Source organism: Siphateles boraxobius, unplaced genomic scaffold (genome assembly GCF_051911475.1).
Source record: "Siphateles boraxobius isolate OS27281-9 unplaced genomic scaffold, OSU_SipBor_1 33, whole genome shotgun sequence".
Taxonomy (NCBI): domain Eukaryota; kingdom Metazoa; phylum Chordata; class Actinopteri; order Cypriniformes; family Leuciscidae; genus Siphateles; species Siphateles boraxobius.
Window position 1 is genome coordinate 10,086,691 of NW_027508953.1, and position 13,257 is coordinate 10,099,947.

Below are 13,257 nucleotides of genomic sequence, written 5' to 3' on the forward strand. Positions count from 1 at the left end.
AGAGAAAGTCAGTTTTTGGTAAACATTCAAGTTGTAAAATTAACGTACCGCAAAGTCTAGGATATGACACGTTCGACAGATTTCTGATAATTAGGGCGTATTTGTGCGGGAGCTGCGAGATATGTAGCGCAATCTGAAGTGTCGTTCTAAAATGTAAAAAAAGAAATAAAAAATCACCAGTGTACGCCAGTATGGTTATCCACGTCAAGAATCTTTTTTTCTGTTACGTTTACGTGATTCAGGTAGGCGCTCCCTCGGCTTTTAATTCAAGGGAATTTAGATAATTTTGTTACCTGGCGTTTAAATTAAACGAGGATTATTCCTAAAAATATTTTAATCTTTGGTTTTACCAAACGTCACACGAAGTAGCCTACACACATCAGCTAATTAAATATGCTATATTTTACACATTTTAAACAAATCTGTAACCATTAACAACGATAATCGCGCTTATTAAGGTATCATTATGATTAAAATAATTAAATTAGACTGTCCAGCACCTTCAGGGTAATCACATATTAGAAAGTCAGTTTCGAATGAACTTTGTGCTTTTTTCCAAATTATTTTATTAACACTAATTACTATCCTATAGTAATTTAGCCTATTTATATTTTAGCCTGGGACATCTCGCCAAAACAATGTTTTGGCAATGTTATTTTTCTCGACAATTTACTTTTATCCCAGATTCTGTCTTACCAATATTTCTTTATCTTTTTTAACTCATTGAGACACAAACAGAATTACAGAATTTGAGTATGCCATACAACATACCATACACCATGGTTTGTTCTATAGCAGTAGTATAGCCATGTTTCTAATTTAAAATCACGAAGAGGGTTATCTTAATACGAAGACGTCGAAGAGCACCGACATCTTAGTTTGGTTTTCTCATAATTAAATAGAACTAGCTAATTTTAATGCCATATATGTGAACTTTAAATTGCACCTAAATAATGTAAGAAGTAACAACAGCTGACTTCTCAATGTGGGCCTAGATGCCAGTAGTATGGCTTGCACAACTGAAATACTACTGTAGAATGGTACGCACATGAAGCGCTCCTATTGGTCGAACAGGAGACCAATGAAAACGCAGCTCCTTTCTGCTTTACTACTCTTGCTGTCTGCTCCGCCGACTGTTCATTCATTGGTTTTCATCCACTGCTCTCGTTACAAATCCAGGCGCGAAAAGTCTACTATGGGGTGGAATTACATCATCCAGTCTCAAAACTAGAAACCGGAATACATGCACTATACATTTGCACTATACATTTTCTTTTCGTTTCTGATTTAAAAGATAAAGGCATTCAAAGAAAATAATATGTGGAGGAGGACTTCGTTTTTTCATGAGGTATTTCGAGGCAGTTCGCATGAATGTGTTGTAACATTAACGTTATATAGAACATTTTCTGATTCCAAAAACTTGGTTGTTGGTATATATATGTTAGGAGACGTGGCGGAAAGTCTTATTTTATGCGTTGCCTTTAGAGACCCAGACCTTTTGTGTGGGGGATTCGCCTTCCCTCATTCGTTGGTCAGATCGGAAGCTCATTTTTTATAATTGCCCCCCTTTTACGACGTCCATTTCTTATTGTACACTTATATATATATTGTGATAATAAATGCTGTATAAAACCACTAAATCTTTTCATTCGTGCAGTATGTTTGTGAGGTTGCTTTAAAATGCATGTTATTGAAAAGGAATGCGACCCGTTGCTCCACCCGTCAGACGTTTTCTATAGGAAAACACTGTTTATATAGTACGCGGATTGAGGGTGGTAAATATTGGTTTAACGATGAAAATCTACGGGATTTCCATAAAAGCACCGAGATAATTTGCCGTTTTAAACCGAATTAGTGACCCAAACGATAACATAAATACGTTTTAAACGTAGCATATATATTATATACAAACAAAAGGCTAACAAGAGCAAGAATTGATGTTAGCTTCGCTTTCGTTGAGGAACAGTGGATTTAATCACTTTGTAAGTTAAAACGTATTTTTTGTACCGTTTCAGATGTTGTATTGTTTTCAGATTATGATCCCTGATGAGTGGATGTATGGAACATTCTGTGCAGCTATCGCCATGTTTTTGAATAATTTGCTTTCAGAAACTTCCATGGAAGTTTCGTGTTTAAAAAGCAGTTTTTTTTCGTGTTCTCAAATAAGTAATTTTTTGAAAACTGACTTGTTCTTCACTCCTGTTGGTTTGTTTTAAGGATATATTTTATGACAGTTTAGTCGATGTTTATGTTCTTGGCTGTATGGACCATCGTGTATTTATACAGAAAATGGCGGTACTGATTCACATCTTCCAGTTGTTTTTTTTTAACCTGCTTCCTGTGTTAATGTGAAAGAACTCATACTTCATATATTTACTTTAACAAGCGTCACAATTACATACAACAACCTTTTTTTAGTTTAGGCTACTAATGTCATTTTAAACAATGTGTTGGATATAGTCATTAGTTGTTTAGACTGTTACGTAGGCTACGTTTATTCAGTTATTCATTCACTTTATCCTGTTTTGATATTTAAAAGAATATTAGACTTAGACCAATAGACTTCGAAAACTCAAATAATTTTTTTGATGTTATGTTGCAGAACATTTGTATTATTATTATTGTGCCTTTACACAATGTAAAGTTTAAAGTTTTACTTATTACATATTTCCCTTGATATTGTTATTTTGGTATTGTAGATATTGGTATTAAGGAATAATAATGATGTTTGTGATCCATAAATATATAAAACAACAAGAATAATAATAAATCTTGGCCTATATAAATTATTTGAACATCATGGCCTGTATAAAGCTATCCTTGTACAGTCTGAACATTTGATTGTTAAAAATCACAAGTTTTTTATATATTGATTTGAGAATGAAGAAGGGATTTACTAATTGCCTATTGGCCTCAAATTCATTTTAAGGAAAAAAAGGTTACATAACCCATGTGACGAGGTGGGCCTGACCTTTGACTGGGGGGCTTCAAAAATCAAAGCTCTGCGTTTAATGCTAACGAACAGAGGTCTGGAATAATAATAAGAGATTTAATGTAAATGTTTTATACATGCTTGGTTAGAGAGGCTGTTTAAATGCAGTGCGTAATGTTTGAAAATCACAACAGAAAATCTATTCATTTGCTCATTGTCTCAAGCAGAATAAACCTAGATGTTGTCACACTCTTATATAAATAAAAAGTGTACATCAACTTACAAAGGTGTTAAACACTACGAATGGCCTCCATTCCTGGAAATATCTTTTTTTGTAAAGCACAATATAAAATAATAATTTGTACTTATACAAACTATGATATTTTGAGTGTTTCATACAATGTGCTCTAATTTCCTCCTCATGCTCATTTCCAGGAACATTTGAATGGACTGATATGGATCATTTTTTGGTGTAGGAATGTATTTAGTTGCACTAATGTATGCTAACAAATTGATAATGTGCACAGAATTATTATCCACAAAAAAACTTCAAGGACATTTTCCAGAGTAAAGACTGTTATTTAATGAATCCAACAGTCACCTAATATTTTAATTGCTGGAATGGTCTGGAAATGTAGGAATAAAAACTTGTAGTATAAAAAAAATATTTTAAGGTATTTTACACAAGTTGCTTAAATGTTTAGCTTATTCTGTGTGCAACTTGTGTGGAAGGATGACATGTTTTTGTGTGATGCCCATTTTTCATGACATTTGGGTTTGTTAAAGTTCTTCAAGCAAGTATGGTTTTATTGCATATTTTTAAAAGATCTCAAAGACTGCAGCCTTGAGTCATTGATTATAAAGAATTGTAAAAAGCAGACAAGAATAGGACTTAGGGAAATAGAAGGAAAGGAAATAGAAGTTATCCTTTTTCTTCTCAAATAAAGCTTTGCAAATGTAAGATTTGTTACGTCTATGCATCACATCACAATAAAAGAATAGTCTCATATGATATTATGAATGTTTACTAAGAAAAAATTGTGATCTTTTTTTTCATAATCACAATACACTGACAGCTGATGCAGCCTGTTTAAATGTGCATAAAAAGTGGCCTTGTATATATTTTTGTATGAGAAGTAACAAAATGATTAGAGTTCATTGACTTATACGAGAGGGAGTTAGCAACATGTAACTTTTAAGCCCACCAGTCTGTTTTGTCTCTGTAGACTAATTTGCTAATTTCTATATATTCAAAAATACTTGTAATAACATTAGGAGTGCTGGCCTCATGTCACTTATGGGCCACATCAGGGAGCGGAATCTAAACAATGGTCTTGTCTCAGAATTTCCTTACTCATCCACTCCACTGATCTGAAATGCCTGGATAGGTGAAAACAATATGGCCGACAGTCTAACGTAGCCAAGTCCCCCATGCTCCTCTAATGGAGAACCTTGTAGGCTTGTTCTCTTAGTTTAATATAGTTGATTTCAAACACATTACATATTCACAACAAAGGTGTCTTATAAGATCTGTGGACCCTCTTGACAAAATGTATACTATAATACATGTGTAGTATGAACAAATTGAAATCATGTTAACTAATGTCTCTTATATGATGTTTGTTTCAATGAAAGTTGCTAAAAAAAAGTGTTACCTGAAATATGATATATTTGTTTATGTGTATAATACATACACACATTATGTGCCCTCAACTTTATATTTGTACTATAAACAGTGAAGTCAGCATGTATTTGGCCCATGCCTAAGCAACTTCTCTGTATGGTTGGAAAAAATAGCTCTATTGTGGAATGTCAATTATAGGATTAATTTATATAGAGTGCATTAAAAACTGAACACATACTGATATATTAGAGGTGTGTTTATTAGTATTGATGTACCATGCAGTTTTACACAAAATGCAAAAGCATTCATTTGAGTTATTTTAGGATAAATTGTTACTATACTTTGTATTGTAAAAAATATTTTTTGTATGATTTGTATTAAATCTTTCCTTGTGATATAATAAAGACAGTGATTTAAAACAGTTGTGCACATCTCATTGCATTACGGCAACACAGTCTGATAATCATACAAATGATCAATGTTCTTTTCAGTTATTAATTTCATGATTTTAATCAAATTTGAAAATGTTTAAAATCACTAAAAACATTTGCATTGTGAGTAACCACGCTTTTTTAAAATAGTTGTTCAACATCATTTACTAGCTTGAAACACATTTCTTAGCAATAATTCAGATGTTTCTTCACACATTTTTGATGTCTATGGTTATGGTAAATATTAAGGCAAGCTGACATTAGATTCTGTGTAGTACATTGCTTGTATTCACACTTTGAAGAACATTCGCAAGACTAAGTAGCACATCAAAGCATGTCTTGTCAGAATAGAAAGAAACACATTTTATTTTAAGCTCTTTATTTCTTGAGAAAGAAACAAAGCAACACAAATTAATCCTGAAAATAAAGGGGTTTTTTATGTCACGGATAAACATCTCAGCTTGCTTTCGCAAGTACACAATGCTCTGTCACACAAATGTACAGCAACTCACACACTCTTACTACAGCATACATACCCGCTAAAAGATGCCCAGTATATAAGAAAATTCATTTCACACCATACGAGCACACTACACACACAAAAAAAGAAGTCTCGCACATATAACCCTATGATGACAGAATTTATGATCTCCACAAACCCTAAACTTGTATACTAGGGAGTCTACAAATTAAGACATTAAACAAATTTCTCCAGTACAGTGAGTTTACATGTACTTCATATTTTTATGAATGTATAGCTTGATGCAAATAGGCAAAAAGAAAGAAGTCATCAGCATCTTCTTAGTATCGTCCTGCAAAACATAAAAGTTCTATTAGCATGAGTAGAATTAAAATATCAATCACATTGTACACAATTCTGTGAGCTAACCGGTGAATGATGGGATTTCATGAGTAATACACTCTAGAAGTTGAGGATAATAAAGCAGTCATGTACTTGGGCATATGTGGAAAATTTAGATTGCTCAAGGCGTTTAAATCCACTCACTTGGGCTGTATGAGCGAGATCTTGAGCGAGACCTGTACCGGCTGTAATAAGGTGACGGAGAGCGCCTCCTGCTGGAAAAGAGAGGAACAGATTAGGATCCACAAGGATATTACATTTAGCACAATGGAAATGTTTGACACACTGCAGTACACAGTAGTTGCCTTAAGTGATGTTCAGCCTAATAAAGTCGACCATTATTCAAATATTATTAAACATTGGTTTTATTTGAGAGAAAGCAGCATGCCAAATTGTGCGCACATAATTTTCTTTTGCCACAGCTGCCACAACATGCAAAAACAAGAGTGAACCAACTAATTACTAATAACTGATTATACTGTAGTTAATGTATGCCTTTTTTTCTATAGCTGTAGTTTACATTGTTTTTGCTAAATAATTTTGTCAGACAAATACTTTAAATTATAGTGTTTTGTTATTTCCTCATATTTAATCTATCATTTTTTCAAAATTCTCATATTTTGATGGTTTAATTGAACTTGTAGGGTCATTAAAAACAAATTACTTTGGTAACTGCTGTATGTATATTCATGTTACCTGTATCTGTAGTCATACTCGTCATAGCGGTCATATCTGTCATAGCCACGATCATTATATGAGTCTCGTCTCCGGCCACCACCACCACCGCCGCCGCTGCTGCTGCTGCTCCCACCTCCATTACTAAAAGAGTCATATTTGAAGTGTTATCAAAAACCATCCTACTAGCCACTTGCTGCTTGTTATTTTGCCTGCAAAATACTCACTGTGTGGGCCGACCCATGTAGATCCCTGGTGTGGGTGTGTGTGGACGTTTAGTGATGGAGTAATCCACCCTGATGCGTCTTCCATCCAGCTCCATGCCATTAGCCCGCTCCATTGCCTATGGGACAAATGGTCTTTTTAGACAAGATATATTTACAGAGCACTGAAAACCATATAAATGAAAATGTCTTGTTTTGAAAGATTAAAGCCAGTTTTGCAGACCTATTCACTAATTGATCATTTTAACTGATTTATTGAAAAAAATACTACTACTAATAATAATTTGCTCACCTTACTATTGGATGCAGGAAAATTTTACTTGACAAGCAATATATAGCCAAATACTTTGAAACATGCCTTATTGCAATACTGAAATTATCATGACTATTCCAGTACTGGAAAATGTAAATGTCCTGATATTTCACGATTTTGTATGGGAAACTCTTTACAAGTCAATGTGTTCACTTGGCTACAACAGTTAATCCAAAGTTGTCCTTAAGCTACAATTGGCCTATGGCTAAGCCACACCCCCAAACGCGATGAGCCAATCACAGTGCGCATAGCTATCCCATACACTTGGACATTCTCTGCTTCCTCGTCCATTGAAATTCTTTGCAGTTAGTCAGGTTTCAGTCGTTTTTATATGTTTTTTTCTTGTCCTTTTAAGTTTAAAATGGTCAAACGGGGTGCATAGAGTACATGCAACTCTGACACTAGGAATCCCGAGAGGCTGGGCGACGGTGTGTATTTTTTACCCTTTCCCAAGCGACATCTCAACCGAGATAATTGTCTGGATTAAGTTATGGTAGACCACAACACCAACTAAACGTGGTTAAATTAAACAAGGATGTCTACATCTGTTCAAAGATAAGTCAACAACTTATTTGGACGTTATCTTTTACATCTCTAACGTAACGTTAGCCTAACATTAGAAAACGTTAACTTTAGCTTCTAGCTGCGTTGTACATCATGTCACTTAGCTTCAATAACGTATCTGTAAATAACCGAGATAACAAATGTTAGCAATGTTGTGCTGAATGATTCATGTAAATACTGTAGCACCAAATTAATTACATATCAAAGCACAATATTTTAGACAACTTTTTACCAAAATATATATGTATATAATCTTTCTGTCTCCAAAAATCATCAATTGCCTCCTGTTGCCATAGCGCCTGTCACCGAATGTTGACTGTTTGTCCGAGTGAGTGGAGGGGGCGTGGCTTAGCCACAGGTCAATTAAGTCAATCGCTAAACCTCTTATACCGGTGACATACTTACTGACTAGCTGAAACATTCTAAGACTGAACTGAACGCAGTTACAGACTGCTTCCAATGACTGGAGCAGATTTTAAACACGACTGAACGCAACCGTCTCTTACTCGGCGCGTTTGGGCATGATCAGTCGTAAGTATCTAATTACATTCATAATCAGCCTTAGAGTCGTAAAGTGTGTCCCCGGCTTTAGCCCATGAACATGCGTTGGCAGGTCATTTACAGTTAGGAACGTACCTCTTTAGCATCGTCGATGCGCTCATAGTAAACAAAGGCAAAACCGCGAGAGCGCCCCGTTCGCTGGTCGTAGACAACGTTGACGCCGGCTAAAGGGCCGTAACGTGAGAAGACCTCTCTCAGGTCTCGCTCTGTTGTGTACAGACTGAGACCAAACACACCTAGACATGTGTTTGGGTCTGGATTGGCCTGTAAGAGGGACAGAGGTGTGAGCACTAGAACACAAGACAGATGATTCAAAACACCAAAAATGTAATAACCACCAAATAATACAATACAACATTGTGTCTATGACCTTTCATTTCATTTATTTACAAATATTACTGTTCATATAAATATGTAAATATTAAACTTACATTATCGCTTCTTTGATGAGACATTAACTTAAGTAAAAGAAAAAAAAAACATGCTGGAATTCATTTCTTGGTATAAAATTTTAGATCACAAAAGAATATTCACATGCAATGACATTAAATAATTACTGGACGTGATGGAAAGCAGCTCAACATTATTTTTATATGAAATAACCATTCTAGGTTCCCCAGTGTTTATTGTTACACCCCTAAACAGAGAAGCATGTACCATTTTTCAGGAAATACTTCACTGCTTTCACTGGTGGGACGGCAAATCAACATGACTGCTTAATTTCCTGAAATTTCTCCGGGTAACTGTGTGACAGTATTTAATAACCCCTGATACAGAGTTTTTTAATGCAAGAACAAACATTACAGCTTTCCGTCCAACAAAACATTTCTTAAGGCATTACGGTATGAATATGTTCATTGCATGAGCCGTCTGAAGGGCCTTCACAGTCACTGCAAGAGGACAAAGCGATTCTTAAAAGTCACCAATTGGACCTCTTAACCCCTTTAAAAAGCAACATGGAGACCTGTTTGGTCTAGTGGTTAGTGTTAAAAGGTTAAGAAAGGTCCACATACCCTGGCGTCACCATGACTGTGTGAGTCTTTTTTGGAGTCATGGCTGTGTGAGCTCTGTTGATGTAATAAGAAGGAATGAAAGGGGTTATTAAAGACAGTCATGCTCATCCCCGTGAGGCTGTGATGGGGGTTTGCATGCATTTTGTACAAAACAGAGACTCACAAGTTTGAGACTAGTATTTAAAACACACCACTTTTTAAAAATACATAACATGATCTTGAACTAAATCAAGTTGTGTTACGTTTTAAGAGTAGCTGTTAATCAATAAAAACGGGACCACACAGCTCTTAATTGAATTGATTTCAAGGGATAGTTAACCCAAAAATGAACATTATGTCTTTATTCACTCACACTTAATATTAGAGTTTTATTTGAATTTATTAATTTAAATACTTTCATTGTTATCCTGACCACCCTAGAAGTTTGCTGAGGCCCCGGGCTCCTTGGTTAAGAACCACTACTGTATGATAGGGCTGGGACGGTGTGGATTTTTTCTAACCGCGGTTGAAAAACAAGAAATTCCCACGGTATATCGGTAAACCACTTTAAATACTTCCCCTATCACACTTTCACGCACCAGCGCACACACCAGATAACTACAATCGAAAAAAAACTAGCACACTTTGAAATAGTCAAATTTTCATCAAGCAGTAATTTGGCATGGACCAATTCACTGAATAGATTTCCTCATTTAAGAATATTCTCAGATACATTTGCATTGAATGTGAAATTCCTAAGAGGAGTTTACATTCAGCACACATTTGATAATACATCATTTTCAGGAAAATACATTATGATGTTCACATTGGAAATGAAAGTAACACCTTTTCCAACATGTCTTAATTACAAAAACGATATCCCACATTTATTGTGTTATGTTATTTTTTCATTTAATCAATGTTGATTATATGAAAAGTGAACAGCATGAGTAAGATAGGATCATAAGATGGGTCAGACATGATTTATGACCACTTTAAGTTTTGTTTTGTAGAAAGCTTTTCTTTAAATTGAATTTTGTTTTGTATAAATTGTATCTTAAGTTTTAATCACTGTTTCATCAATTTCCTGAAATTAATAAATAAGAAGCAAATATAGCAGACATATAATCAGGACGTGGAGGAGCCGGTGCGATCTCTTGCATTGCACGTGAACTGGAGCTCATCTCATAAATGAACCGAAACTCAGCGTATAGGCTAGTTGCCTCACAGACATGAGAAATAAATAGAAAGCTTGAAATGTCTACTTTTAAACTAAATTCAAAACGAAATGCTAAAATTGTACAGTAGCCTAGTCAGGTAACGTCAGGTTTGCCGATGTGTGTTTTATTTAAGCTATTTATTTATTTTTGTGCCTGTGCGCCGATCGGAATTCTGGGGATACAACATAGCCAATAGGCTATAGTAGGGTGTTTAGCCCTTTAATATCTTTTAAATATCTTTGCTGCATTGGATCCTTTTTGTAGAACAGCCAAGAGCTTTCTAGCCTCGCGGCAGCAGTGCCTTGCATCGCCCATAGACCTTAAAACAACCAGTGGAAGGCAGTCGGTGCGGTTTTGAAAATTGGTCAAAAAGCGTTAATGCGGATGGTGCGGACGGATGATGAGTTTTGTGATGCAGTTGCGGATGAAATAATAGCCCATCCGCGCATCTCTAATACTCTAATACGAATAAATAAATGTTATTATGTGCCATGGAACATTGCTCTCCCCAACTCGAGAAAGGTCGGATTTGCTCCATCTTTTGATATTAAGTTTTGTTTAGAAAACCTTGAATCTATGTAAGCCACAATGTCATTAGACAATCCATGTCATTAGAATCAATGAATCCATGTCATTAGACACAACGTGCACACATGTGCAGGCAAATGTTTCTTTTGCGGTGATGACGGTGACGAGCTCAGACCCGCGGTAGGCATCACGTGACCACAGTATTGCGGTAACTGTCCCAGCCCTACTGTATGCTGTTATTTATTTTATAACTTGGTATAAAATGTGTATATATATATATATATATATATATATATATATATATATATAAAATTATAATAAATAATAAAAACCTACAACAACAGCACATGGGTTTACGGTGAATATATAATGACAACATCAATGACAATTTGATTTTTGAGTGAACTATATTTTTTACAAGTAACTGCAGTAAACATTGCTGTGGCTCATTTGAACTTTGATCCCGAACCATGGAACTCACCCGACTGCCAGTGTGTCTACGGCGGTTAGACATGGGCGATGCGCTCTGGCTCCGCCTACGTCGGTATTCAGGGCTGTAGGAGCGAGAACGAGACTTTTTCCGGTGGGAGTGAGACCGAGAACGGCTGTAGCGGCGATTTGAATGCCGACGAGAGCGGGACCTGGAAAAAGGACCAAAAAACAGAGAGTGAAAGATAGCAAAATAAACAGACATGAAGCCAATCAAGAAATGGCTTTATGACATTCTGCTAATGTATGGTCTAACCTGGACTTGGAGTGGGATCGGGATCTTGATTCAGAACGTTTGGATGCTCGGGAAGGGCTGGGAGAGCCAGACCTGCTCTCATTCTTGGGTTGGACAGGACTGCCCCGCTCCGATTTGGATGGTGAGCGGGATTCCTAATGTCACAGCAATGTGTTACAACATTTACAAGATATTCACAAAGCAAGCTAACTTACACACTCACATGACATTCATAATTGCAGAAATCCAAACATACACTTTATTACAGCTGTGGAGGAAAGTGTTAGAATTACTTAAATTATATCATGGATTTAATAAATGCTAATAACATTATCGATACATTTACAAAGGCTACAAAGTCATCACAGGTCCTTGTGATGCTTTTTCTTTAGCCGAATCACCATAGTAAAGCTACAAACATGCAAATGATCATCAAAGTGAGATTAGAAAGACACTTGGAACACAAATTTTGCATTTACTTAACCTACTGACTCATTCATTCTTCTGTTTTCAGTATAGGCTATTCCTTTCTCTCAGGCATTTTATTCTTCGGTCTTCATTTGTTCAGTTTTCATTTTTCCTCTCCTTTTCATTTCTTCACCCCAATCTGAAACCTTTTTTCTGCTTTAGACATAATGCGAGCGTGCTTCTATCTGACCGATCTTCCGTTCTTTTTTCCCCTTCCCACTTAACCGTCTGCTCTGTAAACATTTTCTCTGTAAAAGCCTTCTTTTATCTTGAATATTCTTCCACATTCTTGGCCTTAACTCTTCAAATCCTTCACGACCAATAACCTTAATGAAAAAAGAACATTCAGAGCAATTAAGATCATGGGAAATTTAGGGAGAAAAATGAATTGAACCATTCAAATTTTACCACTCCTTTTGAAACACAGATGTTGGTTTGGTTATATAATGACATGATGTAAGAGACAGAAGGTAGGGAAAGATCAGAAACGTTGGAAAGAGAAACCAAAAGTACACAGGCTACTATTGTGTGAAAGTAGTAGTAATTGAATATCATCTATTAACATATTTCTATTCAATGTCTACTTTAATAACTGTAACTTACTATTCTAGGAGCAGGTAATACACTACCAAAAGGATATATTAATAAACAAACACATGCTGGTGAAAAACAAACAGCGTAGTTACATTTATTTGATATTCGACATTGTAAAGGACTCATAAGCTCTAAAGTGAATAAGTTAAATATTAAATGTTTTGCGAATTATTAACCGATAAATATGTATCAGCTGATCTATCTGCTCAGTTAAGTTATAAATAAACAAAAGAAAGCGGCAGCTAAAGATAGCTGTTCGCTAATCGAGCATTGCCACAAAAAGAAAGAATATTTGAAAGTAAACTGCAGAACGGTTGACAACAAAAATGCTTACCCTCCCCTCGAATTGTGGCTCCTCGACATCGCTCATTTTTAAAATATTAATGATTGGTTGAATGAAAATGAAGATATTCTTCGCCCGAAGACTTCCTCTCTCAATGTAACTGCAGAAAATGGCTGAACACACCAACTGAAGCGCTCGGCGAGGAGAACTGGTATGGGAGGAGACTCACTCAACTACTACGTCACATCCTGCTCAACGTTTG

General features: G+C 35.7%; 1 protein-coding gene across 8 annotated transcripts; it reads right to left on the reverse strand.

The window, feature by feature from the left end:
* Positions 1-5,349: 5,349 nt before the first annotated feature.
* Positions 5,350-13,205, reverse strand: tra2a (transformer 2 alpha homolog). Of its 8 annotated transcripts, none has more exons than XM_077195425.1 (11): positions 13,047-13,188; positions 12,139-12,444; positions 11,672-11,805; positions 11,408-11,567; positions 9,200-9,253; positions 8,618-8,644; positions 8,262-8,450; positions 6,752-6,867; positions 6,546-6,668; positions 5,994-6,061; positions 5,350-5,799 (listed from the first exon to the last, which is right to left on the reverse strand). In XM_077195425.1, the coding sequence occupies exons 2-11, from the start codon at positions 12,148-12,150 to the stop codon at positions 5,789-5,791; spliced, it is 894 nt and encodes a 297-aa protein (XP_077051540.1). In that variant the 5' UTR covers positions 12,151-12,444; positions 13,047-13,188; the 3' UTR covers positions 5,350-5,788. The 8 variants fall into 8 exon arrangements, with proteins under 8 accessions (XP_077051540.1, XP_077051538.1, XP_077051537.1 ...); XM_077195423.1 differs by having other exon boundaries at positions 5,994-6,064; positions 13,047-13,184; XM_077195422.1 differs by lacking the exon at positions 12,139-12,444 and having other exon boundaries at positions 13,047-13,198.
* Positions 13,206-13,257: the final 52 nt, after the last annotated feature.

Coding starts and splice junctions, on each gene's coding strand:
- tra2a (XM_077195421.1), bottom strand. CDS start 13,082: ATGAGCGATGTCGAGGAGCCACAATTCGAGGGGAGG. Junction 9,254..11,407: donor GTAGACACACTGGCAGTCGG/GTGAGTTCCATG, acceptor TTACATCAACAG/AGCTCACACAGCCATGACTC. Junction 8,645..9,199: donor ACAGTCATGGTGACGCCAGG/GTATGTGGACCT, acceptor CTTTTACTTAAG/TTAATGTCTCATCAAAGAAG.